This window comes from Myotis yumanensis, unplaced genomic scaffold (assembly GCF_028538775.1).
Source record: "Myotis yumanensis isolate MYYU_CA2020_CCGP unplaced genomic scaffold, mMyoYum1.0.hap1 SCAF_5, whole genome shotgun sequence".
Taxonomy (NCBI): Eukaryota; Metazoa; Chordata; class Mammalia; order Chiroptera; family Vespertilionidae; genus Myotis; species Myotis yumanensis.
Genome location: NW_027223756.1, coordinates 88796906 through 88824565, shown reverse-complemented (window position 1 = coordinate 88824565; position 27660 = coordinate 88796906). Strand labels below are relative to the sequence as shown.

Here is a 27660-nt window from a genome sequence, read left to right as displayed (position 1 = left end):
CACCCTCCCTCTCCCTCTGCCCTTCTCCCCGACTCCCTTGCTTTGCCAGGACTGTCTCTTTTTACCTAACTGGGCCAGGTCAGTAGATCCATGCAAACATCTACTGATCAGCATTCAGGGTCACAGCGGACACACTCTTTCAGCCCTCAGCCTGGCCCATCTTACTGTCAACTGGGGGCCCTGAGCTGGGACCGTTCCCGCCCAGGCTGGGAGCTCCCAGAAGGCAAAGGCTGGCTGGGTCCTTCCTGGGCCCCCAGGACGCAGAAGGGGGCCGGGGAGAATTGGAGATGGCACCGAGGTGGAGATGGGGGGCAGTGTGGCAGTGTCTGTTGAAGAGGGACTGGATGGGGGAGATTCAGGTGTAACTGGGCAAGAGTTGAGTGGCTTTGTGCCTAGGGGTCCCCTGTGAATCCTGGACTAAACAATATGGAAGGAATTAGGAGGCAAGAGATAAGTAAATATTCAGGTCGTGAAGATACTTGAAAAAAAAAAGTGATCTCAGACAGGAAAGGAAGGGAGTGAAGGAGAAGATAACTTGCTGAAATGCCCTCACACATTGTCCCTAATTCTCTCAGCAGCCCGGATCTTTCTGTCCCCAAAGCCTGTAAGGTCTGTCCTGCTATCCAGGCTGGTTCCAGACCCTGCCTCTGGACTCTGCTCCCATTCCCACTAAATGGGAGGACACAATGACAGAAACAACCAAAAGATCTTCCCTCTTCCCCACTTTGGGGGCAGAGCCAATGAGAGGGGCTCAGGAAGAGGCCAGGAGGACCTGCACTCACCATTCAATCTCTGGAGGCTCACGGTCCCCCAGGAGTTGTTGCACCTCCTGCCGGCAGCGCTCCTGGTATTCTGGGTGCCTTGCGAGGTTGTACAGGACCCAGGAGAGGCCGCTGGCTGTGGTGTCATGGCCTGGGAGGCAGTCAGACAGGCTTGGGTCTCTGGCACCAGAAGGTGGGCCGTGCCCTTATGTGAAGGCCCTCGGGGAGGACGGGGAGGAGTGGGAGGGATGAGGTGATCCAGGGCCCCGTGCTGAGTCCCTGGGGTAGACAGACCCCTGCCCCCTCTGTCCTCCCACACTGGGGCCCTCACCCTCAAACATGAAGGTGTCCGCTTCAGCTCGGATGTCCTCATCTGATAATTCCTTCCCATCTTCATCCTGGAGAGAAAGCAAGACTCCCCAAATCACAGCAGCTCTGCCGGCCCCTGAGGCAATGTTTGAAGTGCCAGCATCCATTCAGAAACCTAAGCCCATGCCCTGGCCAGTTTTGCTCAGTGGATAGAGCGTTGGCCTGCGGACTGAAAAGTCCCAGGTTCGTTTCCAGTCAAGGGCATGTACCTTGGTTGTGGGCACATCCCCATTGGGAGGTGTGTAGGAGGCAGCTGATTGATGTTTCTAACTCTCTATCCCTCTCCCTTCCTCTCTGTAAAAAATCAATAAAATATATGTTAAAAAAACAACCTAAGCCCACTCTGCACTTCTGACCTCCCTTTCTCACCAGCACCAAGAGGCCTTGACCCACCGGCTTCCTCCTTGTCCTCATTGCCTCCTGGTGATGAGGGCTTGCTGATTTAAAAAAAAGATACTGGCAACCAAGGTTACAGATGATTGAATGGCCTTGGAAATTAGAAAGTGAGCATTGGTCCAGGGCCAGTGGCTCGCATTCTAGGAAGGTCAATCCAGAGGCTCTATCTTCGCTGGAGATGAGGAATGGGTTATAAATCTATACAACCTGTAGACTTTGCCTTCTCAAAGGATTTGTTTATGCTCAGAAACCATAACAACCTCCTCCTCATCATCATCCTCCTCCCCCTCTCTCTCCTCCTCCCCCCACCTACTAAAGAAAGGGCCGATGTGTCAGCTGTCCCATGTAAGTTCTAAGATTCAAAATGTGCAGGACCTCTCCTGTGATGCAAGCACATGGTAAACATATCATGTAGCCCTGAGAAGAATGTGGGAGTGGGGAACCAGGGCTATAGTTCTAACCTGGCTCCTATTACTGCTATGAGTAATAGTATATATATTCATGGTAGACTAACTTATTAAGTTGGAAGTAGAATAAAACCTCAGGCCCTTCACAGTTTCAAACTTAGCAATCCCCTACAGGCTGCACTGCACACAGTCACCTCTAAAACTCATCCCTGACTATCCCCCCCCCCTTCCTCAAGCACCCTCCATGGCTCCCCAGTGCCCTCTGCATCAAATCCAAGCTCTTCAATTGGACATTTGAAATCGAGGTCCATTCTTCCTTTGCAATTCAGATGCCACAGAAGCCCACCTTGGTCAGCAGGAGCACATCGATGAAGTCCAGAGTCTTGGTCCTAGCCTTGGCCTTCAGGAAGTCCTCAACACCCTGGTCAGGGAGGGTGCGGCGCCGCTCCTGGATGACGGCGTCTGTGAAGTCATGCACCAGGCGGCAGGCCTGGCGGAAGCGCTGTCCATCGGGGGTGAGGTAGTACAGGAAGTCTATGTACATGAAGAGCTGATGGTGCCGTTTTGTCACCAGGGCACTGAGCTCCAAGATGGCGGCAATATATTCGCTGGGCCTCCTGCAGGATGAGGCAGGGAGGGAAGCAACAACTTAGTTCACTTAAAGCCTGAGGTGGTCCTCCCACCAGAAGCCAGGAGCTACCTCCCATTAGGGAACTGAGAAGCCAGGAACAGATGGCCCTGCAGATACGTGGTGGGGATGATCCAGAAACATGACTCTCCCTGAGCGGCCTCCATGCCCAGGCACCCAGAGCACAGCTGAGACATCATGCTTCTCTCCTCTCTCTCCTCCCCAGTGTCTGCCCTTCCCCTTCCCTAGACTTTCCACACAGCTCAGACCTCCTCCTCTCCTCATTGGCCAACGGGCCCAGCCCCCTCCCCAGTCTCCTTGCATCCAAGTCAACACCATCCAATTGGTCTTCTCTAGAGTGAGATGTCCAAGCTTCGTTTGGGTCACAGCCCTCAGCTGCTCAAACACCTTCCCTGGCTCCCTGGACGCCTCAGGATAAAGATCATACCCCACTTCGTGGCTTATTAACGGCCCAAAGATCTCACCCCTGCTAAGCCCTCTCACTTCACTTCTCCTCACTGTTTCACACACGCTGCCCATTCCAGCCTCCTGGCCTTTAGCAAACGGTTCTACCTACCTGAAGGAATCACTCTTGCTCATTCCCCTTCCTTGTCCTTCAATGTCCAGGCCTGGCCCACCTCCTCCAGGAAGGCCCTTATGATTGCCCTGGTCAGTACCCCCTCCATCTACTCCCTTGGGCCCATGGCTCATTCTCCCAGGCTCTGGGAAGAGACTCACTCCTGGCACTTGCTGTCAAAACTGAAGACACATTTCTGCAGACTGTCCAGGGTCATGAGGCTGATGTGCTCAAACATGTCCAGACGGGTGCTGCCCTCTGAGGCCAGGCGCTTCCACTTGGCCTGGACAGAGAAGGGCATAGAGCTGGGGCTTCCCTGAGCCCTTCCCCAACCCAACCACCTGATGGAGTCCCCAGACCCTGCCTCTTGGTCCTCTGCCCCAGGCACCCATCCCCAGGGAGGACCAGGCTTAAGTGGGAGTATAAGCTTTACTCTTAGGACAGGAAGAGCTCCTGGCTGGGAGGCAGGAGACCTGGGTCCAAGGTTCACACTCTTTACAATGTGATTTATGAACAACCACCATTAGGAGTTGGAACCTATTGCACTGCCATGTAATTCTGTGCTCGCCTTTTGACTTGCGTTGGCCAAAGGACTATGGTGAGAATGAGGAGGTGTTGGTCCTAATCCAGGATCTCAAGAGGGATCGCAGCCTCCTCTCAATCTCTTGGAACCCTGCCTCTGCCATGTGAACAGCCTGAGGTGCCCAGGAAGGAGCGAGAGAGAATCCCATGAAACGAAGTCTAGTTGTCCCAGCTGGGAGCTTCCTAGGTCAGCATGCAGCCAGTGGAGGCCCAATCTCAGGAGCCCAGATCAGCAGAGCTGCCCCACAGCTGATCACAGGTACATGAGTGACCGCAGCCACATCCAGAACACCCCCTCCAATGGACTCACAGACTGGCTGCCAATAATCACCCGTATTGTTTTGAAGTGGTTTGTTACTCAACCATAGTTAGTGCGCAATAGTCATCATTACCCTCCATCATGTCTCAGAACCCCAAGGCCTCTGTGGGCGAAGCACAGAAACTAATGCCTCTGAACACCTGCTATGTATCAGGGACCTGACTCCATTATGTCATCTTCCCACACTATGGAATTATTCCAACTTCACAGCTGAGGAAACTGAGGCTCAGAAAGGGAGAGCAATGGCCCAAAATCTACCCAGAAGAGTCAGCATTCCAGTCAGGATGCCGCTGAGCCCCCAGTACCCCCGAGGCTCCACTGAGACCCTCACTGAGTTCAAGAGACTCACGTGCATGATGTTCACGCTGTCGTTGAAAATCTTCATGTAGGGCTTCAGGATGTTGAAGTGGAAGGCGGGAGTCAGCAGGCGGCGGTGGTGGCTCCACTTGTCACCGGCACTCAGCAGAAGCCCATCCCCTAGTAGAGGCAACAACGGGAGTGGGCAAGGAAGGACCTTCCCCTGGTCCCCCAAGGGTGTCCCCAACCTGCTTCTCCCTCAGTGACTTACCCAGCCAGGGCTTCAGAGAGCTGTAGAAGATCATGTCCTTGGGGGCCACGGCAGCTGACATGAATGAGGACCATCAGGACCGTGGAGGGGGTAGGAGAGGGACCTTTAATGTCGGGGGGAGGGGGGGTGGGAACGGGGGGCTCCCAGCCAGGGGCCTGCATTCCCCCTCCAAACCCAGCATAGCAGGTATGGGGCAAGGGCAGAGGAAATGGCAAGGAGTGGGGAGGTGAGGGGGGACCAGGCCAGGCTGAAACACAGAGCAGAGCAAAGGCAGAGCGCAAAGACACACTCCTACATGCTTAGACACATCTCAACATGGCACAACATGCTTTAGCATGCCTTGACGTGGCTCCTACATGGTCCAACATGCTCTACACACCCAAGCACAGCACAACACTCTACAAAATGCCTTTACATGGACCTCAGACACCCCTTCTTCCCCAGCACTCTCTGATATCTGCTGGGACATCTGACATGTCCCCAACATCTTTTAACATGTCCCAACATGGCTCAAACATGCATGACACACCCTGGCCCAGTCAATATATTCTGACATGGAAGCAAAGACAATCTGACATGGCTTCAGTGTGTCCCACAGACAGCCCCAGATAGTACTTAAATATGGTCCCACTAATGTCACAGATATGAACCAAGTGTGACCAGGCGTACCCTAGGACCTGCCTTAACAAGACTCACATAAGGTCTCAGACATTTCTTAGTGGGACCCTGGGTCTCAGACACCAGACAGATGCAGAACATGGCCCAGACATGATCGGCAGCAAAACCAGACCATCTCAAATGGCATCTCAGATAGGCACCACCAGACAGTCCCCTGGCCAAGCTGAGCCCCCAGACATGACTGAGGCCAACTCCATTGGAGCCCAGGTATACACATGTATCAGCTACAACTAGGACACACGTGGAAACATACATGTGACCAGGGATGGCCATTCAGAAGATGTCACCCAGGCACAGCCCAGGTGTGAGCAGACATGACTAGGGGTGGGGCAGGTGGGGGCCCAAGCGAGACAGAGGCAGTGGCATCTCCGCCACAGCCCCTCCTGTCTGCACCTGGGTCACCTGCCCAGCTGGAGGCAGCACAGAGACCTCAGCGATGAGCAAGCTGTGGTCGGAGGGGTGTCTACCTGGAGCAAAGAGCACAGGTTTGATGTAGGCGGGATGGAAGATGCGAACGACCGCATACGAGGGCCCCACCCACCAGCAGCACACATCCCCATAGGTGCTCGCCAGGCCCTCTTCGTACAGGAGGCCTTCCTCTGAGCTCCGGATCTGGAGAGAAACAAAGAGGACCCAACTCCCACTATAAAGGTGGCCAAGAGAAGAACCTTATCCAGCAGGTCATCCTCCCCCTGGGCTCCCTCCCCTTACCCTCAATACTCAACAATCAGCGTCTTTTCTCATTTGGATCCCAAGTACCACATTCACTGACTTCTCTTCTGTCCCATTTTCTAGATAAGGAAACTGAGGCTCTGAACAGCAGTCACGTACCCGTGGTCTCCCAGACAGTCGGTGGGATGCCTGAGACCTGAGCCCAGGTCTGTCCGAATCCAGCACCTGAGTTCTGAACTAGTGAACTTCTTTGAACTCCCAAAACAATAATGACTCTGAGAACCCTATGCCTGCCGAGACTGCGCAATGAGGGTGGCAGCGACTGGATGAGGCGCTGGGCCAGGCCAGGCAGATTCAAGTGAATCCGGCCACTTTTCCTGGAACTGGTGGGAATGAGCTCACTTTTCCATGGGGCTTGAGCTTCTGGGATTCATCTTTACCAGCATGAGAGTGAAGGGGTCACAGAGGAAAACAGAACTCAAAAATGAAGACAGGTTCCTGAGGACATTCTTTGACACCTGGATCCAGCTGTGCCTGAAGGCAACCTTCGTGGACTGGACAGCCCACGGAGTCCCTCTCTTTGCTTGGAGCACACACGGGTGAGTTTCCACCACTCAGAACTGCAAGAGACCTCAGCAGTCGGTGAGAACCAGAGTCACCAGAATGTTGGTGTCAGAGACAAGCTCTCTGTCAAATGCTGCCTTTTCCCCGGCTCGGCCTCATCTGTCTGGGGGTGAGAAAAGCAGAAAGCCAAGGACAAGGCCCAGGTGGGGGCGGGGGCGGGCTCTCCTTGGGGAGACTCCTGGCTGAGCTGCAGGTGGGGTAGAAGGAGCGGACCCACCAGAGGGAACATCACAGAAATAGCAAGCCCTCACTGCTCTGGGCCTGAGGGAGGGGAGCAGGGGCAGGTCTGGGTTTCGGGCCTGGGATGCTGGCAATGCCCCCTGCATTCCTCTACCTTCTGCTTTAAACACTTTCTCCTCATTGTTCCAGACCCGGTTCCAGCCACTCCCCCTCCAGGAGGCCTCCCAGCCTCCTCCAGGAGAGACCCTGCTTCTCTCTGGGCGGCCACAGCCTGCCTCTGGCCAATTCCGACCACACCAGATTGGGGATCCCTCCGTCCTGATTCGTCTCCTCAAGACTGGGAGCTCCTCCTCCAGACAGAACCTTGGATTAAAGCCTCTTGGGGCCGCAGTGGGTGCCCAGGACACCGGGTCAGAAGCAGACGGCATGCAGTGGTTCTCAACCTTCTGGCCCTTTAAATACAGTTCCTCATGTTGTGACCCAACAATAAATTATTTTCGTTGCTACTTCATAACTGTAATGTTGCTACTGTTATGAACCGTAATGTAAATATCTGATATGAAGGATGGCCTTAGGCGACCCCTGTGAAAGGGTCGTTCGACCGCCAAAGGGGTCGGGACCCACAGGTTGAGAACCCCTGCATTAGAGGGAGGAGGTGGTGAGATGCATGTTTGAATACATAAAAGAAAAAAAAAGAAGAAGATGTGAAGAGAGAAGAGGGGAAGAGGGCCAGGTCCTGCAGGGGCCTCTCAGAAGCTTGGCAGGGAAGGGCAAGAAGCCCCAGATGTGCCAGGGCACCCACCACCACCAGCTCTGTGTGGGTACCTGAGGCGTTGGTGAGAGCCCGGACCATGTCAGGGTGGCACAGAGTGACGAGGGGGTGGATGGGACCCAGCCAGGTCCTAAATCCCTGGGGGTAGGTGGCCACCAGCTGAGTTACGTCCCTCATGCCCTGCTCTGTGGGGGTGACCTGAAAGCAAGGCAGGGTTGTCACACCCCAAAAGGAGCCACAGCAGGTCCCCCCTGTAGCCTCTGCAATGGAGAGTGTGTCTGAATTTTGCCTGGATGGAGACAATCTGCTTCCTCCTGCTCCTTCCCACAAGAACGTGGGTTCTGGAGGCCTCCCCAGGCCGTCAGGGTGCCCCCCAGGCACAGGGAGAGGACATGTTCTCTGCCACCAGATTCCGAGGGACAGAGTTCTCTGCTCATCAGTCAGGTGGGTGTTTCCCACCTATGAGCCCCTTCTGCTGGCCAGGCTCTGTGTATAGTGTGTCCTGTCTATCTATCTATCTATCTATCTATCTATCTATTTATCCATCTATCTATCATCTACCTACCTACCTATCATCTATCTATCTATCTATTTATCCATCTATCTATCATCTACCTATCATCTATGTATCTATCATCTATCTATCATCTATCTATCTATCTATCATCTATCTATCTATCTATCATCTATCTATCTATCTATCATCTATCTATCTATCTATCTATCTATCTATCTACCTATCATCTATCTATCTATCATCTATCTATCTATCATCTATCTATCTATCTATCATCTATCTATCTATCTATCTATCTATCTACCTATCATCTATATATCTATCATCTATCTATCTATCTATCATCTATCTATCTATCTATCTATCTATCTATCTATCTACCTATCATCTATCTATCTATCATCTATCTATCTATCTATCTATCTATCATCTATCTATCTATCTATCTATCTATCTATCATCTATCTATCTTTAATCTAACATAGTGCATCAAGTCTGTCAGTCTGTGCGTCTAACTATCTACCTATCTAAGAGTGGATTCTGTCTGTCTGTCTATCATCTATTATCTACCTACCTATCATAGTTCGTCCTGTCTATCTCTCTCTCTTCAACCGATGGACATGCCCACCAATCACGCTATTTACAAACGAAGAAACAGACGACACATCCCCCCAAAGGGGAAGGAGGGCAGGTCACCTCCTGGTGAGGCCTCCTCTTCCGTCCCTCAGGATGCCCCATCCAAGCCTGACAAATACCCCAGGTGCCCCAGGCAGGTGAACATACGTCGCTTTCACCCTAGTGACCTGCCCCCTGATGCCAAGGACCCAGAGGGCAGGATTCGTGATGAGGTTGGTCCATAAGGGAGAGTGACTCAGCTGAGGTCGCACAGCAAGAGGGGCTGGAGGAGAGAAGGTGACATGGCCAGCACCCATGGCTGAGCGTCAGAGGGGGAGCTGGAACGGCTGGAACTTCCATTCCAAGACCCAGAACCTCAGGCAGCCTTCATGCTGAGCTTGGGAATGTCCTCTTGTGAACTTGGCCATAGTGAGCAGTGAAATCACAGGATGTCCTTCCCCAAGCTGTAGTTCTCATTCCAGGCAGGAAAGGAAAGCTGTACTCATCCCTCGGCTGGTCCGGGGAAGGGAGGAGCTGGCCTTGACTAAGGGAGGTGATGGCAAATTCACCACTTAGGGACTCAAACATGATTAAGTGCCTGATGTATGCCAGCCCTGGGGCTGTGAGCTGCAGATAGAGTGTCTGCTCCCCAGAGCTACCATGAAGTTGGAGACCCAGATAATAAGCAATTAGACAATTAACTGTATAATTAAAATGAAGCAGGACCAAGTTGAAGGTCAAAGTTTAGGGTGTGGCAGGAGTTGAAGAAGGCTTCCAAAAAGAGAAATGAGTGGCCAACTTTAGCCAGATTGTGCAACAGGCTCCTTGAGACATCTTAGGAGAGAAGAGTAAGGGAAGAGGACGGTATACCAGGAAGTTGAGGGGACGGGGAGCTGTGGCCTGTGGATGGGGGTGAGCAGACACACAGAAATGAGCCAGACAGGAGCAAACCCTGGGCAGTGCCCCTGAGGTGGTCTGAAGGCTGGCTGTGGACACCGGGAGTCCTAGGGGACCCAGCTCTGCCCAACCCACCCTGGGAGCCCCTCAGAGGTGCACTACTGTGGGGAAGGCAGACGGAAATGGACCCAGAGCAGCTGGAGAGAGGCCCAGGATGTGGGGGAGGCCTGGGATGGCAGAGTGGAGGAATGAGTGAGAAAAGAGGGGCTCCCCGTGACCCCCCCTCATTTCACTTCTCTACTGTCCTGGACCCTAGCCCAACCCCTAAGCCCCATTGCCAACCTCTTGGGGAGTCCATCCACCCTAACACCGAAGACTCACTTTGCTGCCCACACTCACCAAGCCCAGGTGACCCCAAAACCAGTTCCGCTTTGGGGGCTGCGGGAAACATCGGAGGCGGCGAGATTTGTCATAGATGGTATAGATCCAGGCCAGGACACGGGCCAGGAGCCAGGAGGCTCCCAGCAGCAGCAGGAGTAGCCACGGGGAGGCTGCCAGCGGCCCCAGTCCCAGCCAGGACAGGCTCAGCTGCAGCATCCTGCAGGGCAGGCAGAGGGTGAGCTCCTGGGGCCTAGGACGGGGTGGTAAGAGGGAGCTCAGAGGCAGAGACCAGCTTACGGAGGGAGAGGGTGTGTGGAATTGGCTCATGGAGGGCCAGGTGAGTGCTGGGACAGGACAGGGAGGGCTCAGGGATGGGTGAATGGGGGCTCAGGAGGGAAGGGACACCCGGGGAAATACAGAGGAAGAGCCAGAGGGAGAGAGCGAGAGACACAGTTACATGACCCACTGTTATCCACCCAACTCCCAGGCCAGCTCCACTCCCTGGAGCCACCCCAGCCTTGAGCAACACCTCTCCCCACCCTGGACCAGGACCCTCAGCTCCCTGACCCCGAGACTGGCACCTTCTGTCTGGAGAAGCTGGTTCCACACAACCTGCTCTCCCCTCCTCCTGGGAAGCCTTTGCCCTCGGTTTCTGACCTAGGGGAGGCCAGGCCGGGAGGGGCTGGGCTAAGCCAACCAATCCCCAAAGACCTGCTTACCTCCACCCCAATTGGCACTGGCCCAGATAGACGGTGGGGGAGGAGGCTTACAGTGTTGTCACTATAGGCCTAGAACTAGCTCCGGGTCACACAGTGTGGACACTGGATCCTCAGGACTCAGCACCCCCACTCCCAGGGGGTCAAGGGTAGGTTGGGGGGTAGGCACAGATGACTCTGGGCCCCCAAGTTTACTGCCTCCCCTACCTTCCCGAGACCAGGGCGTGGCGGGTAAAGGCTTGAACTTGACTGTTGAGTTGCCAGGTGAGCCTTGTCCCAAACCTCTGCCAAGCTGCTCTCTCCAAGCTTGTCAGGTACAGGTCCTCGGCCCAGAGCTTGTTGTGCAGTTTATTGGCTCAGAGTCATGAAACTCAGAGGCAAAAGCCTCTGGCCTCCAGGCGCACAGCCTGACAGGAGTTACAGTCCTGCCTCCCAGCAGCCCGGGGCCTGGACTGAGACCTGCCTGCTGTGAAGAGAAACCAGCAAACAGCCTGGCTGGAAGCTTCCCCATCAGATTCAGGGCAGGAAGGACCCAGAGGGGAGAGGGCACCAGGAGGCGAGAGGGGAAGGCTGAGGGGTCCTGACAGGGCAGGGCAGACTGGGAGACGCTGAATGAGTGTAACCCTGCCCTCGCTCTGAATGATGGCTGAGCCGGCCCCTCTGGGAGCAGTCTTCCACCTGGGACGGTGACTGAGGTCTTGAGGGGCAGACAGAGGAGGGTTACACAGGAAGGAGGGAAAGATCAGGAGCCCCCAAGGAGTTGGAGTGAAGGGAACGAGCTGACAGCTGGTACTTGTGCTGCTGTGTACCAGTACACCACGGACAGTAAACCCACTCTGCTCAAAAGACTGTATGTACAGTGTGCCTACTGTGTGTTGGGCATTCTACATAAAGCATGCCTACTGTGTGCTGGACACCTCAAAGAGCGTTCCTACTCAGTGCCAGGTACTCTACATAAAGTGTGCCTACTATGTGCCAGGTGCTCTATACAGAGCACATCTACTGTATGCAAGCTACTCTCCACAGAGTGTGCCTACTGTGTACTGGGTAATTTAAAAGGCATGCTTATTGTGTGTCAGGTTGCACTACATAAAGTGTGCCTACTATGTGTCAGGTGTGCTATATAAAGTGCATCTACTGTGTGTCAAGGACTCTAATAAATACTGTCTGCCTTGTGCTAAGTGTTGTACATAAAGTGTGTCTACTGTATGCTGGGCACTCTCCATGAGGCATGCCTACTAACTGCCAGGAGCTCCAGATAAAGCACACCTACTGCATGCAGGGTACTCCACGTAAAGCATGCCTGCTGTGTGCCAGACATTCTACATAAAAAGTGCCTCCTGAGTACTCAACATACTAAATAAAGCATGCCTACTATGTGCTGGCTACTCATATAAAATGCTCCTTCTGTGCATCAGGTGCACCACATAAAGTAAACCTATTATGTGTCGATGTCCTGCCTGCAAAGTAAGGCATCCCCCTCCCCTCAGCTGTCTAGGCCAGAGCCCTGGGGGTCAGGCAGAGAGGCCCAGAGCAGGAATGGCAGCCACTGCTAGTATTTGAAAACATAAGCCACTGAATCTGTTTTAAGCCCTTGAGGTATATTAGCCTTTTGTTTTCTCATTTTATGGATGAGGAAACTGAGGCTGAATTCCATTTGAGTGCCTTGCCCACAGTCACAGCTGGTGGGGCCAGACTGGGCACCAGGCTTTAGGTTGGCGGATGCCCTGCACCAGTAAGCTGTGGCCCTCATGTCTGTAAGTGGGCATTTCATTAGTGCCCCCGCCAAGGTGGTGGGAATAATGAAAAGAGACTGTGTATGGAAGACACATAGGACAGAGGAAGGGCTCAACAGATGCTAGTCATTGTTTTGTTGTTGTTGTTACTATACTTGTGCAACCATCCAACAGCCTTGCGATATTACCCTCATGAGCCCATTTTTACAGAAAAGGAACCAGAGACTCAGAGAGGTAAAGCGCTTGCTCCAGCATTACAGCAAATGAGGTCAAAACGACAGCAAAGCTTGGTACATAATAGGTGCTCATTAAACATCCGGGGAAGCAAGTGAGCTTTGCAACCACGAACTCTAAGACTTGGCTACTCAAAGTGTGGCCCTCAGGCCTCCGCCATCCGTATCACCTGAGAGCTCATAGGGAATGCAGAGCCTAGCTTTCTGGCCCAGAAATACTGCCTGAGAACTGAATCCTTGTTGGGGCGTGGTGTACACTCCGAGTTTTAAGACATGTGGCGTTAAGGCCCCCAAGTCTGGGTTCTACAAGGGATACGGGGAAGGAGTGCCTTTACCTCTCTGATTCACAGGGGTTTTTTTAGTTATAAATTAGGGGGTAAATCTACACACCCTGGGGCTTTCTATGCAACCATCTGCTTATTGAACACCTTTTATGTGCTGGGCACTATTCTAGGCACAAGGGATACAGCAGTGAGCACGGCAGACATCGTCCCTGGTGTCAAGGGGCTCACATCTTGTGGAGAGATGGGCGATGATCAATCATATGATCAGGACATATCGGACAGGGGTCAGCGATGTGCCTGGAGGAGGGGTTCCACCTCAGGCCAGGGGTCAGGGTGAGCAGAGACCTGAATGAAGAGGGAGGGCCTCCAGGGGCAGGCCTGGAATGGGACACCCGGGCTCCACATAAAGGCAATTGGTTCCTGTCCCTTTGACACTGGGGCCGAGAGCACTAACCTATGAAACCACGCAATGGGCCCTCAGAAAGGCCAAGGAGGGCCGCAGAATCTGGGCCCAAATTGAAGCTGTAAGTGGGGGTTGAACTTTCAGGAGCCATGACCAAGAACCCCAGCAGGGCTCTGCAGCCATCATGAGGGCAGCGTCTATAGGTCTGGGGCTCCCTCGATTCCTGGATCGGGTGATAGAAGGGGAAAGGATGCCGCAGGTGGGGACTTTACTCTGAGCCTGACGAGGCTGGAGCATCCCCAGTGGTGAAGGGCTCAGCTTCCAAATAACACAGGCCTCCTGGCTTCTGAAATGTCCCTCAGCCACTATGGAGGTAGGGGAGGCACACAGGGAAAGGGAGAGGCTGGTCCGTCTCCCAGAGCCAGACAGTGGGCAAGTGTGTGTCCGATCAGTGGTGGCAGGCCTTGCGTCAGTGACCAGCTTCAGGCACAGCCAGTCACCCCTCTGAGCCTCCGTCTTCATATCTACAAAATGGGCCTGATTAAACCTCAACATTGCAAGCATTCCATCAGACCCAGGCAGGAAGAGTAGTGATATATGAAAAAGTGATATATGAAAGCCCTAGCCAGTTTGGCTCAGAGGATAGAGTGTCAGCCCATGGACTGAAGGGTCCCAGGTTCGATTCCAATTAAGGGCTCGCGTACCTCAGTTACCTCAGTTGCAGACTCGATCCCTGGCCCTGGTGCCTGTGCAGGAAGCAACCAATCAATGTGTCTCTCTCACATTGATGTTTCTCTCTGTCTCTCCTCATCCCTTCCACTCGCTGTAAAAAAAAAAAAATACAAGTGATATACAAAGGAAATATTTTGTGCACCGTGGGTAGATGTGTTACAGCATAGTAAGAAGCTAGGAACATTCTGAAGCAAGAGGAACAGGGAAACTGAGACAAGAAAATTAAACAATTTTCCATGGAGAGCTTGCAGCCAGCTTGTCAATAATAACACGCCATCATCTCCCCCAAAGCAAGGACACTTGGGAGCAAATGGATAAACACCTCTCCTCACTAAAGAATGCAGGAGGGGAGTGGGAATCTCAATGCCCTTCTCTGACCAGAGGACACAAAGCAAAAATCACCCAGGAACTGCCAAGGCAGGTGTGGGGAGGGAAAGACGAGGGAGAATTAAAAACCCGTCTCAGTAAACACAGAAGTCAGCTGTTTGGGGGGGCCCAAGTGGTGGGGGGGGGGGGGCAGTTTTATTTCTCTTTCTAAACTGTGAAGCCAGCAGTCTCTGGGCTCATCAAGATAAAAGTACTAGGTGCTTCTCATAAATTCTGGGAAAGCCATAACCAAGTAAGAGGGGAGACCTTGAGAGCTCACCGGTACCAGGGCATCTAGCAGAGGAACGTGAAACTATAGACAGAAGGTATGTAACCCCTTGGACTCCCACCAGACTCGCTTTTCCAAACTAGTGGGGAAAGCCCACCTGAGCCCCAGCTCAGATGTAGTTTAGTAGATTAGTTTGCCTTGCTTCCTGAATAAATTTGCTCACTTTAATTTTATTAGTAACTTGGCTTTATTGCAACACAATCACCTGGAGTCACTCATTTGAATTCATTCCTACGGGAAGACAAGAACCGAGGAGGGGACAGCCACCTCCTTCTGGCTCAGGGGCCTGTCCCGTCACACCTCTGTGGGGTGTGTGAGAGGGGCCTGGCACACATGCATGGGCCTGAGGGCATTGCGCTAAGTGAAATAAGTCAGACAGAGAGAGACAAATGCCATATGATGTGACTTATCTATGCTCTCACTTATATGTTACAAAATTCTATACATGGAATCTAAAAGACAAACAAACAAAAAAGAACTAAGATACACAGAACGTATTGGTGGCTGCCAGAGATGGGGGGTAAGAGGTGGGGGAAATGGGTGAAAGGAGTCAAAATGTACAAACTTCCAGATACAACATAAATAAATCCTGGGAGTGTGATGTACAGCATGGTGAGCATAGTTAATAATACTGTATTGCATATTTGAAAGTTACTAAGACAGTAAATCTTAAAAGTTCTCATCACAAGAAGAAAATTCTGTGACTTGTGTGTGGTGGATGTTAACTAGACTTAGTGTAGTGATCATTTTTCTGTGTATACAAATATCCAATCATTATGTTGTACACCTGAAACAAATAAGCTATTATGTTCATGATATCTCAGTGACAAAGTGAAATGTGAGGAGTGGTCTCATCCTCATATAAAACATCTGTGTGTGGCCGAAACCGGTTTGGCTCAGTGGATAGAGCGTCGGCCTGCAGACTGAAGGGTCCCAGGTTTGATTCTGGTCAAGGGCATGTATCTGGGTTGCGGGCACATCCCCAGTAGGAGATGTGCAGGAGGCAGCTGATCGATGTTTCTCTCTCATCGATGTTTCTAACTCTCTATCTCTCTCCCTTCCTCTCTGTAAAAAAATCAATAAAATATATTTTTAAAAAAACACATCTGTGTGTGCATGTGTTTGCAATGTGTTTGGAGATACATTGAAAAACTTCCAGAAAATTCATGCATCACAATGGAATTGGAAGAATTGGAGTCTTTGCCCTTGTAGTGAGCTATGTCTTTAATGCTTCCCCACACACACCGAGCTGCTTTAACGTTTATCACTAAAACATAATTTTTAAAAGAAATAAGAATTTGGCACAGTGGGGGACAATAGTTAGCACACAAAGCAGATGAGCAGTTCCTGCTTTGTGTCACCGTGACGCCACACAGCCTGCGGTGTCTCCAGAATCAGTATGCAGGCATCTGCTGGCTTGAGTTCCACCTTTCCTTTCCAGCCAGTGGAAAAGATTATGGACAAAAAAAGGGCTACTTACCAAACCTGACAAGCTCAGGGGAGGCCTGCATGGTGGACCTTACAAACTCAGAGATGCCAAGTAACCACATAGAATGATCCTATATAATAAAGAGCTAATATGCAAATGGTCATCACACCCACACCCACACGCCATAATAACTCAACACTGGGAAGAGATGAATGGGGACCAGCCAGGCTGCAGCCCGGGAGAGGGACAAGCCGCCCGCCCCATGGTCCCCGTGGTCCTGGGCACCAGCGGCTGTGCCTGCAGCCCAGGAGAGGGACAAGCTGCCTGCCCTGCAGTCCCCTACGGCATGGGTCAGCCCAGGAGAAGCCTGCCCAGGTCCTGCGTGCCTGCAGCCAGCCAGAGGGAGGGAAGCCTGGGTCCCAGGTACAGGGTGAGGCAGAGACTGTTAGGGGCAATCAGGCCAGCAGGGGAGCAGTTAGGGGCAATCAGGCCAGTAGGGGAGCAGTTAGGGGTGATCAGGCAGGCAGGCAGAGGGGTTAGGGGTAATCAGGCAGGCAGGCAGGTGAGCAGTTTGGAGCCAGCGGTCCCAGATTAAGAGAGGCAGTAGGAGATCCCCCAAGGGGTCCTGGATTGGAGAGGGAGCAGGCCCGGCTGAGGCCCGCCCCCCATGCACCAATTTCATGCATCGGGCCTCTAGTATAAACATATAATTCCTAACTAAAAGCAGGTTGTGGCAGATAGTCACATCCAGGACCTGCAGTTTCCTTGACAAAGATCAGTCTTTACCTTAAGTGAGCCCATTGTCTTTTGCTCTAAGATAACAGACCTTTGAAATGTCAGAGTGATCTTCTTTTCCAGAACCCCTCACTGTTGTCTTGTTCCCTAAATACTATCTTAACGGGCTATAAATGTTAAATATTAACTATCCTGTTCCTACCAACGTGAAAGAAGTATGTGTCTCTCTGTTCTACTTTTAATTCAATCCCAGAGATTTCCCAGCTTTGCTTTCTCCTTCCCCCTTAACCTGCCACCAGTGGATTTCATGTTATCGTCCTTACACCTGCGCCTTTGACTGCAATGCATAAAATAAGCTGTAAAACTGCCATTTTCCAGAGCATTTTCTCAATCCGCTGCGATTTTACTTCCCGGAAATTTCCGTCAGTTTGACTCAAATAAACTCATTAACAAGTCTCTACAGGATTGGACATTTCTTACATCGACAGGAACAAGTTCTGGGTTCAGCAGACCGAATTCAAATCCCAGCTCTGCCACTTGTGGCGTAACCTCCGCCAAATCTCTTGTCCTCTCTGAGCCTTATGTCCTCCTCGATAAAATGAAGAGGTGGATGTATACCTCCCAGGGAGTTCATGCCTCAACAGGATACTGTACTTGGATACCCACTCTGTACTAGGCACAGCGCTAGGACCTGGGATGAACAAGACAGATGAGGTCTCTGGATTGTGGTGCTCATGTCTGACGGGGGAAGCCAACAGGAAATAAGACCAAGTCAGATGGGGGCGATAATGAAGAAAATTAACAAACTGAGGGACACTCTAGAAAGTGACGGAGGGGGCTGCTCTGGATGGGGCAATCCAGGAGGGCCTCCCAGAGGAGGTCATCTGTAAGCAGAAACCTGACATGGAGGCGAGAACAGTGAATAAAGATCACCCTTCCCAGCCCCAAAGCCACCCCAGGACTGTAAAGACTTAGCTCAGGTTGTGGCAATCAAATGGCCTAAGAAGTGTGTCATTTTTGCTTCCTTCCTCAGACGTGCTGAGATAAACAGACTAAGCAGAAACTGTGAGGCAATTTTGGTCAGAGTCTGAGGGAAGCGGGAACCAGCTGTGCTGGAGCCCAGGTGGTGATGAAATCGGGCCTGACACTCAGGCCAGAAACAGAAGCTGTGCTTTACTGGCCATAATAAAATTGGGCAAACCTCGTCGCCCCGGAAGGCATGTCCAGTGAGAGCCAGGTCTGTAAATTTTGGTTGTCAGCTTCTTGGCAGTGGTACCAGGTGATCAAAGGAGCTGGTTTGGGGGGGAAATAATGTGCAAGGAAAACTTCCACAAAGTCCCGAGGACCCACAATAGTTGGCGTCAACTTCCTCTGGATGGGATTTCAGGGGTGGGGCCAGTTTTGAAAAGTAGCTTGACCACTCCTCGCCACTCAGAAGGGGGGACCTCAGCAGGGTCAACAGAGACCGTCCTCATGGAAGGGAAAAGGGTGCTTCTCACTTAAAAATCAACAGAGGGGACCCCAAGGATGTTGCTCAAAAGGAGCAGAAGGAGATGCAGAATTTTGCTCCCCATTGGGGTGTCTGCTTAGCCAGCTCGCAAGGGGCCCTCCCACCCACAGAGGAGCTCATCTGCGGGCACATGGGCAGCTGACACTGATCCAGGTGGAGCCGATGGCCGACATCAGGTGCCTTTGGCCTCCTACCTGCAGCCTCTGGGAGTCAGTAAGATAGTGTCTGGTCAGTGGGAGGCCACTGAAGGCAATAGGAGGGGATTAGGGAAAGGACATCTGTCCTCTGCCAAAGGCTACCTCCGTGTTCAGCGACAGCTACTCCCTCTGTATTCCAGGAACAGCTTGCTTCCTGGTCCCATTAGCCCGGGGGTGGTGGCAGCCCTCAGCTGATGCCAGTCTCCTGCTGCACTAGCCTTGATGGTATCCTTGGCCCTGCCCATGCCTTTGTTAATGGCCCCTTCTTAAAACCGTTTGTTTATCTCATCTGACATAGCTGCCAGGGCCTGGGCCAGGACCTGGCGAGACCTGGCCACTACATTCCCCAAAGGGATGAAAATCCTGACCAAACCAGTTATTCAGGTGTTCACTGATGTTTGTCTAGGCACCGAAATATCTGAAAAGGTACCTCCAATCCCTGGAATGAGAGAGGGAGAGAAAGGAACAATTTTTTCTTTAAAAAAATGTTTTTATTGATTTCAGAGAGAGGAAGGGAGAGGGAGAGAGAGAAACATCAATGAGGAGAGAGAATCATTGATCGGCTGCCTCCTGCACACCCCCTAAGGCAGTGGTTCTCAACCTTCTGGCCCTTTAAATACAGTTCCTCATGTTGTGACCCAACCATAACATTATTTTCGTTGCTACTTCATAACTGTAATGTTGCTACTGTTATGAATCGTAATGTAAATATCTGATATGCATGGTGGTCTTAGGCGACCCCTGTGAAAGGGTCGTTCGACCGCCAAAGGGGTTGAGAACCGCTGCCCTAAGGGATCTAGCCTGCAACCTAGGCTTGTGCCCTGACGGGGAAACGACCTGGTGACCTCTTGGTTCATAGGTCGATGCTCAATCACTGAGCCACACCAGCCGAGTGGAATTTTTTTTAAATGTCTACACTTACCAATTGTTTCCTTTTCTTATAAAAAGCCTGCATAGTGTTCTTAATTACCATTACTAATGTATGTAATTATAAATTATATTTTTAAAAGGAAAAATGTAGCACCATGCCTGGCATGTAGTAGGACTGCATATGTAGGCCTGTGAGAAGCCAGAGGACATTGTGGTTAAGAACAAGGACCCCAGGTGCCAGGGTGCAAGTCAGAACCAGCTGTGAATTGACGCAGGTGAGTTGTGAAAATGAGGTGAGTTGAAATGAGCAAACTGCTTCAACAACAATCCTGACACAGAGTCAGTTCCAAGCCTGTGTTTGCCATTGTTTTTCTTATTTTATGGCAGAATGAGGATGTGGGCACCAGCTATGAGCTGTAGGTCCCTCTAGTACACACGTCAGAGATCTTACTGGCTGAGAACATCTCTCTTTTGCCCCTGACCCTTAGCGACTCGGAGGACCCAGGAGGGGAGCAAGCACTGGGCTTGGGGTCAGGTGGCCCAGGTTAAAGCCCAGCTGTGCCGCTCTTCAGTTGTGTGGCCTTGGGCAGGTGGCTTGCCCTCTCTAAGCCTCTTACTCCTCCTCGGTAAAAAGGAAAAACCAAAGGCCTGTGGGGACTAGAAGAGCAAGCCCACATGTGTGTTTTAGTTTGGGTCACCCAGAAGCCAACTCTAATGCAAAGATTTGAGTGCAAATATTTGATTTGGAGGTGAAAAAGTAGCATATGCCAGAAAAAGTGAAACTCTCAGTTATAACTATATGTTAAAACAAAACATATGCATCTATTTCTAGAATGAAAATTTCAAGACATGGGTGAGAGAAATCCAAGAAGACCCAGATTAAAGAAGAGACATACAATGTTCATGGATTGATGTTAAGATGTTAAGTCTCCTCAGACTGGTCTAGGTTTAAATAAATTACAATCACAATCCTAGAAATAGATAAACTGATTATAAAATTTACATGAAAATACAAAGGACTTAAAGTAGCCAAAAAACTTAAAAAGAAAATAATGTGATTGAAGGATTCACATCACCCTTTCACAATGAGTCGGTGGTTTTTCTCTGAACAGGATGCAAGGGTGGTTTCTTTCCTGGGTTCTTGTCCAGGTGGGCTCGAAGAGTGAAGCCACAGACAGACAAAAGGTGGTAGATGAAAAGGGTGGGCATTTATTGGAAACAAGTGCAGACTGTCAGGCGGGGAGAGGTTCCCAAGGGGGTGACCCACTGAGCCCCTTTTCCTGAGGTTCCTAAAGGCGGCAGTGCTTTGTTTCTTGGTGCTGCCTTCCCATTGGTAGAATATCAGCTTCAAAGCTCAAACCCCACGTGGTGCCCCCTCTTCCTCTCCCGCTTCAGTAGAATGCTCTGTCCTCTGTGAAAGCTTGTTTCCTCTTTCTCCTCATACCCTGTGGCTTGTCCCTGTCTTCTGTGAATGGATGTCTTCCTTTCCCCCTTATCCTGTGGCACCTTCTGTTCTCTGTGAATATATGCCTTTTGGCAGCTCCAAGCCCCCAACCAAATATACCTTCCTCTCCCGTGGACCCCCTAATTCCTAAAACTTCCTAAACTTGCCTATTTTACCCCTAAAACTCCTTTCAACAATCTATAATAATAAAAGGGTAATATGCTAATTAGACCGGACGTCCTTCTGGACATCCTTCCCTCGCTGGGGTTGTGAGGGAAGCCAGGGTCCCGGGTGCCTGCCAGCGGCTGGGGGAAGGAAGGCCTACTCTTGCACGAACTTTGTGCATCGGGCCTCTAGTATACCATAAAACTGCAGTAATCATGACAGTGTGGTATTGGTCAAAGATTAGACATATAAATCAGTGGAACAGAAGAGTCCTGAAATAACCCCCCCAAATTGATCAATTGATTTTTTTAAACATGCCAGGCAAATCAATGCACAAAGGACAGTCTTTTCAATATATGATACTAGAACAATATGCAAGAAAAGAGTCAATTCATAACTCATACTTATGCAAAATTTAACTGAATATGGGTCATAAAACTAAGTGATGTAAAATCTAAAACTAAAAACTTTAGAAGAAAATGTAGGGAGAATAGTTGTGATTTTGGGTTGGACAAACCGTTCTTATATTCAATACCATACACATAATCTATAAAGATAAAATATTGATAATATTGTACCTTATGCATTTTTTAAAATGTGCACTGTGAAAGAAATTTACTAGTAAGATAATGTAATGATCAGGCACAGACGAGGGGAAAAAGACTTGCAAATCACACATCTGACCAAAGATTCGTCTACCAAAAATATAAAGAACTCTCCAAATCCTATGATAAAAAGGCAAACAATGCAAGGAAAATTAATGGGCAAAGATTTGAACCAGCATTTCACTAAGGAAGATACATGGCTGGCAAACAGGGACATGACTAAATATTCAACATCATTAACCATCAGTAGATGCAGAGGACAGTCACAGAGACACATCACAAGATAGCCGCGGGGGAGCCGACAACACTAAGTGCCCCTGAGCTGGAGCAACTACAACTGTCACACATTGCGGAGTAGAATCCAAAACGGCACAGACACTTCGATGGCAGTTTGGCCGCTGCTTTTAATGGTAAACACACACATAGAATATGACCCAGCCCTCCCACTCTAAGAACAACAAATGCTTGTACACAAATACTCAGAGTAGTTTTGTTGTTGTTGTTGTTGTTGTTGTTGTTTTCATGAAAGCCCTAAACTGAAAATAATCCCCAGGTCCTCCAAACGGTGGCTCATCCATGTGCTGGAATATGACTTAGCTATAAAAAAAAAAAGTATTGAGACTCGAAGCATAAATGAATCTCAAATGCATTGTTTTAAGTGAAAGAAAGACAGACGATAGGGATGAAGAATAGATCAGTGGTAGCCAGGGGTTGGGGGTAACTATGGTAAGTGATGGTTGCACAATTCTAAGCACTTGTCAAAACTCAGAATTATACACCCAAAAGAGAAAATTTTACTTTTTGCAAATTTTGTAAATTACATACAATTTTCAGATGAGGCAGAGGGTAACCAAGCACATACATTATTTGCATAAACATACTATGAAGCGATATACAGAAAGGACAGGTGTTTACCTACAGAAGAAACTGGGCAAACGAAGGACAGCTGGAGTGCCAATACTTTTCTCCGTGCATTTTTTTCACAAGTGAATGTATCCCCTGTCAATAATATTACATTTTAAAATACAGGCATCACCGGACAGTCTCATGTGGTGAGCCTGGAGTGGTTCCTGATGTGATCTGATGTGCCTAAGGCTAAGACCATCCTTGAAAAACACATCCCTTGTAGGTTAAGATAGATCTCTGAAGCCACGCTGACCAAATTCACTCACTGACCGAGTGACCTTGAGCAAGGGACTGAATCTCTTGGGTCCATAAGACCGGTGTGAGGATGAAACCAGTGTTCACCTGGGGGAGCTGATGTGTCACCTTCTCCCTTCTCAGCGCTCTACCTCTATTAATAGGACCGAAACCTGCCGTGTCCGAGGAGTCGCCAGGACATACATGTTCTATGAAAGGTTTGTAACCAATATCTTACATGAATACACGTGTATCTATTGCTATAAAAAGGTTATTTCATTGAGAGTACCTCTGTGTAATTGAGAGGGATATCTTCCGTTATCTATGTGCATGAAGAGAATTCTTGGAAAGTGAGTTGAACTGTTTTTATTAATTTTTTATTTTATTTTATTTTTCCCATCACCATTTATCCCTTCTATGCCCTCTTCCACCTCCACCCACCCCTGCCCCTGCAATCATCACACTGTTGTCCATGTCCATGAGTTCTCTCTTTTTTTCTTTTCGGCTCAATCCCTCCATCCACCCCCAACACCCTTCCCCCAACAGAGCTGTCTGCCTGTCTCTATCTATGAGTCTGTCTCTATTCTGCTTGGTAATTCAGTTTGTTCACTAAATTTCACACATGAGTGAAATCTCTGACTGGCTTATTTCACTCAGCATAATGTTCTCCAGGTCCGTCCCTGCTATCACAAAGGGTAAATGTTTCTTGCTTTTTACAGCAGAGTGATATTCCATTGGGTAAATGTACCACAGCTGTCTTACCCACTCATCTACTGATGGGCGCTTCAGCTGCTTCCAAATCTTGGCTACTGTAAATAACGCTGCAATGAACATAGGGGTGCATATATTCTTTTGAATTCATGTTTCAGATTTCTTCAGATAAATTCCCAGCAGTGGAATGGCTGGATCATAAGGCAGTTCCATTTTAAATTTTTTGATGTGACTCCATACTGCTTTCCACAGGGACTGCACCAATCTGCATTCCCACCAACAAACTTTTAAATTATTTTCTAACATAATGCCATTTTTTGAAAGAAATAAAAAAGAATGGCTTGAATACTTAGCACTTAAGAATTTATGTTATCATGTCATGGAAAGATGATTTAATGTTGTAGAAAGATGTTCACAATAGATTAACAAAGATGTATGATAAAATAGCTTTTTGGTTTAGGATAAAATACACATACCATAAACTTTACCATCTTAACCATTATAAAGTGTACAATTTTGTGCATTTAGTACATTCACAATATAGTGCAACTACCACCGCTATGTAGTTCTAAATGTTTTCATCACCCGAAAAGGAAACCCCGTCCCATTAGCACTTACTTCTCATTACCCGACCTGGCCCCTGACAACCAACAGTGTACTTCCTTTCTCACTGACTCATCAGTATTCCTTGTTGTGAATGCACCACATTTCGTTTATCCATTCATATGTTAATAGATATTTGGACTGTTTCCCAAATATCCAACTTTTGGCAAATGTGAATGGTGCCACTATGAACATTCCTGTGCAAGCTTTTGTCTCAATACCCAATTTCTGGTTTTGGGTTTTTTTACACATGAGGATATGTTTCTATTGATTTTTTAGAAAAAGAGGAAGAGTGAGAGAGAGAAAGAGAGAGAGAGAGAAGCATCAATGTGAGAGAGAAATATCAATGGAGAAATAACAATGGGTCGCCTCCCATTGGCTCTTTGACGGAAGATCGAACCCGAAACTTAGGTATGTGTCCTGACCAGGAATTGAAACCACACCTTTTGGTGTCCGCTCCAACCAACTGAGTCACCTGGCCAGGGCTTAACACCCATTTTCAATTCTTTTGGGTATAAACCTGGGCATGGGATTGGTGGATCGTATGGTAATTTCAGGTTAAATTTACTGAGGAATCATCAAACCGTTTTCCACAGTGGCTGCATACATTCCCTCTCGCCATGGATAAGGGTTTCAGTTACTCCCCATCCTCACTAACCTTGTCATTTTCCCTTTTTTACATTCTTTCCATCCTAGTGAGTGTGAAGTGGAATCGCTTTGTGGTTTTGATTTGCATTTTCTTGTGACTAGTCATGTTGAGCATCTCTTTGAGTTCTTGTTAGCTGATGAAATTGAATTTTTAAACCGAAGATTACATGTAAATGTAATTCATTTTTATGTAAATTAAGGGTTTACTTGGATTAAACATGTATAGATGTAATAAGTACATGTCAGATAATATTAACTGATTATTTCGACACATTTGGATTAACGCTATGAATATCATTTTTATTTCTTTCTTTTTCTATTTGTATTTTCTTCCATGAAAATGTATCATTATAGGAATAAGAAAAAACGTTTTAATTAAGAACTCTAACGGCAACGGAAAAATGTGATTTTTCAGCTTCGATTATATTAAATATTTGGTCCTTCCATGCTGCAGTGTTGTGTGTTGGGGTTTGTTTGTTTGTTTTTTCCGCCAGTAAGCCTTCCATCTCCCAATCTGTGGGCCCTGAAGAGCTGACACTTGTACCTTGGACCTCCCCGTTTCTCACCCCACCCCCACCAGAGAGGACCAAGTCCTGGGGTAGCCACTGTCCCGGGTGCTGGAGGCGCGCTCGATCCGCCTCCCTTCCATCTTCCTCTCACTATTGCAGACCCATGAAACCTCCATTTCCCAGAACATATGGGCAAAAATAAAGTCCAGGTCATGCCTCTCTGGGGGAAAAAAGAAAAGTGCTTTGTCCAGTTCCTAGCTTCAGACCAGCTTCACATCAAAGACTCTTGTAATTTCTCAGACATAACCACAGATATTTTAAATTTACTGAATCTTCTAATGATAGTTTTCTTTACCAGTAGCCGCCACATTTCCAAAAACTTAAATTTCACTGTTATGACTTTAAAATAATTCACATTTTGGAATGTGATGCAAAAAGAGAGAGAAGAGAGGAAGTCAATCCTCACGGAAGGACTGAAGCTTACCAGATAATGGCTCCATCGTGTTATTGTGCTTAGTTATTCAATCTCCACAACAGGGCCATCAACTGGCTATTGTTATACTAGATGCCCGGTGCACGGATTCGTTCACATTGAAAGGAAATGGTGGGGCCGGACATGCCCTGAAGCCAACCTCCTGCTGTCCCTCCCCAGCTGGCCGCATCTGGGGCAATGCCTGGGCATCTGCGGAGTGGGCAGGGTCCCCCCGGCAGGTGGGGTCCCTTGCTCGGCCTGGCCTGTGGAGATCGGGCTGAAACTGGCTCCAACATCCCCCGAGGGATCCTGGATTGAGAGAGGGCAGTTCTTGGGTGATGCACCCCAGAATCGGGCTCCCTCCTCTCTGGTCTGGGTGCGTCACTTGAGAACCACAGTTGCCAAGTCACCGCAGCTCAGCAGCTCCTGCGTTGAGCATCTGCCCTCTGGTGGTCAGTGCGTGTCATAGCTACCTGTCAGATGGTCAGGCATATATATATATGCGAAATTCGTGCACTGGGGGGGAGGGTGTCCCTCAGCCCAGCCTGCACCCTCTCCAATCTGGGATCCCTCTCACAATTCGTGACTGCTGGCTCCCAACCACTCGCCTGCCTGCCTGATTGCCCTTAACCACTTCTGTCTGCCAGCCTGATCACCCCCTAACCACTCCCCTGCCAGCCTGATCAACACCCCTGCTGGCCCGATCACCCCCAACTGCCCTCCCCTGCTGGCCCAATTGCCCCAACTGCCTCCCCTGCCAATTCAATCGCCCCAAACTGCCCTTTCCTGCCGGCCTTGTTACCCCTAACTACCCTTCCCTGCAGGCCTGGTAACCCCTAAATGCCCTCCCCTGCAGACCTGGTCACCCCTAACTGCCCTCCCCTGCCAATCCTGGTCACCCCTAACTGCCCTCCCCTGCAGGCCTGGTCTCCCCTAACTGCCCTTCCCTGCTGGCCATCTTGTGGTGGCCATCTTGGACCACATGGGGGCAGCCATCTTGTGCAAGGGAGCGATGGTCAATTTGCATATTACCTCTTTATTCTATAGGATAGTAAAAGAACTGAGGCTTAGAGAGAAATGATGTTCCTCAAGCCAAACAGCTAGTAAATAGCAGACTGGGATTGTGACCTTGGGAGCATGACCTCAGGGCGTGGTGGATCCAGGGTCATCGGACCCTGATTGTTCCAGCTGCCTGCTCCACCTTCGTTAAAGAGTGGTCCTGTCCTCATAACCCAAGATAGAGCTCCAGCACCCCATCAAGGCTCCAAGCAGCAGGAGGAGGAGGGGGAAGGACTGGGCAGAGACAGTGTTCCAGATTTCTCTTAAGGAAGGCTTCCAGAATGACCACATAAGCTTTGATTTCTCCATATGGGACAGGACATGGCCATTTAACCAATCCAGCTGCAAGAAAAGCTTTCAATGATAACCTGTACTTCAGTCTGCCATCCACCTGGCTAACAACCAGGGATTCCAAGTGGGTAGAAGTGGATATCAGGATACACAATTAGCCGTCACAGACACTGTCCATCCTGTTGACTATCAAAACATCCAGTGTGTTGCCCTGACCGGTTTGGCTCAGTGGATAGAGCATCGGCCTGCAGACTGAGGGGTCCCAGGTTCGATTCCGGTCAAGGGCATGTACCTTGGTTTCGGGCACATCCCCAATGGGGAGTGTGCAGGAGGCATCTGATCGATGTTTCTCTCTCATCGATGTTTCTGGCTCTCTATCCCTTTCCCTTCCTCTCTGTAAAAAATCAATAAAATATATATTTTTTAAAAAATCCAATGTGGCCGAAACCGGTTTGGCTCAGTGGATAGAGCGTCGGCCTGCGGACTGAAAGGTCCCAGGTTCGATTCCGGTCAAGGGCATGTACCTGGGTTGCGGGCACATCTCCAGTGGGAGATGTGCAGGAGGCAGCT

At 49.7% G+C, this 27660-nt stretch overlaps 1 protein-coding gene across 2 annotated transcripts in view; it reads right to left on the bottom strand.

Moving 5' to 3' along the window:
• Positions 1-27660, bottom strand: part of LOC139011072 (cytochrome P450 4F2) — a 49700-nt gene that overhangs the window by 3509 nt on the left and 18531 nt on the right. The window contains exons 1-9 of one of the 2 annotated variants that reach the window (XM_070416291.1): positions 10525-10539; positions 9962-10193; positions 7587-7731; positions 4608-4661; positions 4389-4516; positions 3300-3421; positions 2280-2550; positions 1093-1159; positions 783-912 (exon numbers count right to left, since the gene is read on the bottom strand). In XM_070416291.1, the coding sequence (XP_070272392.1) occupies positions 783-912; positions 1093-1159; positions 2280-2550; positions 3300-3421; positions 4389-4516; positions 4608-4661; positions 7587-7731; positions 9962-10159 (1115 nt within the window). In that variant the 5' untranslated portion in view covers positions 10160-10193; positions 10525-10539. Of the gene's footprint in view, positions 1-782; positions 913-1092; positions 1160-2279; positions 2551-3299; positions 3422-4388; positions 4517-4607; positions 4662-7586; positions 7732-9961; positions 10194-10524; positions 10540-27660 lie in introns of those variants that run through there. The other variant, XM_070416290.1, reaches the window with a different exon arrangement.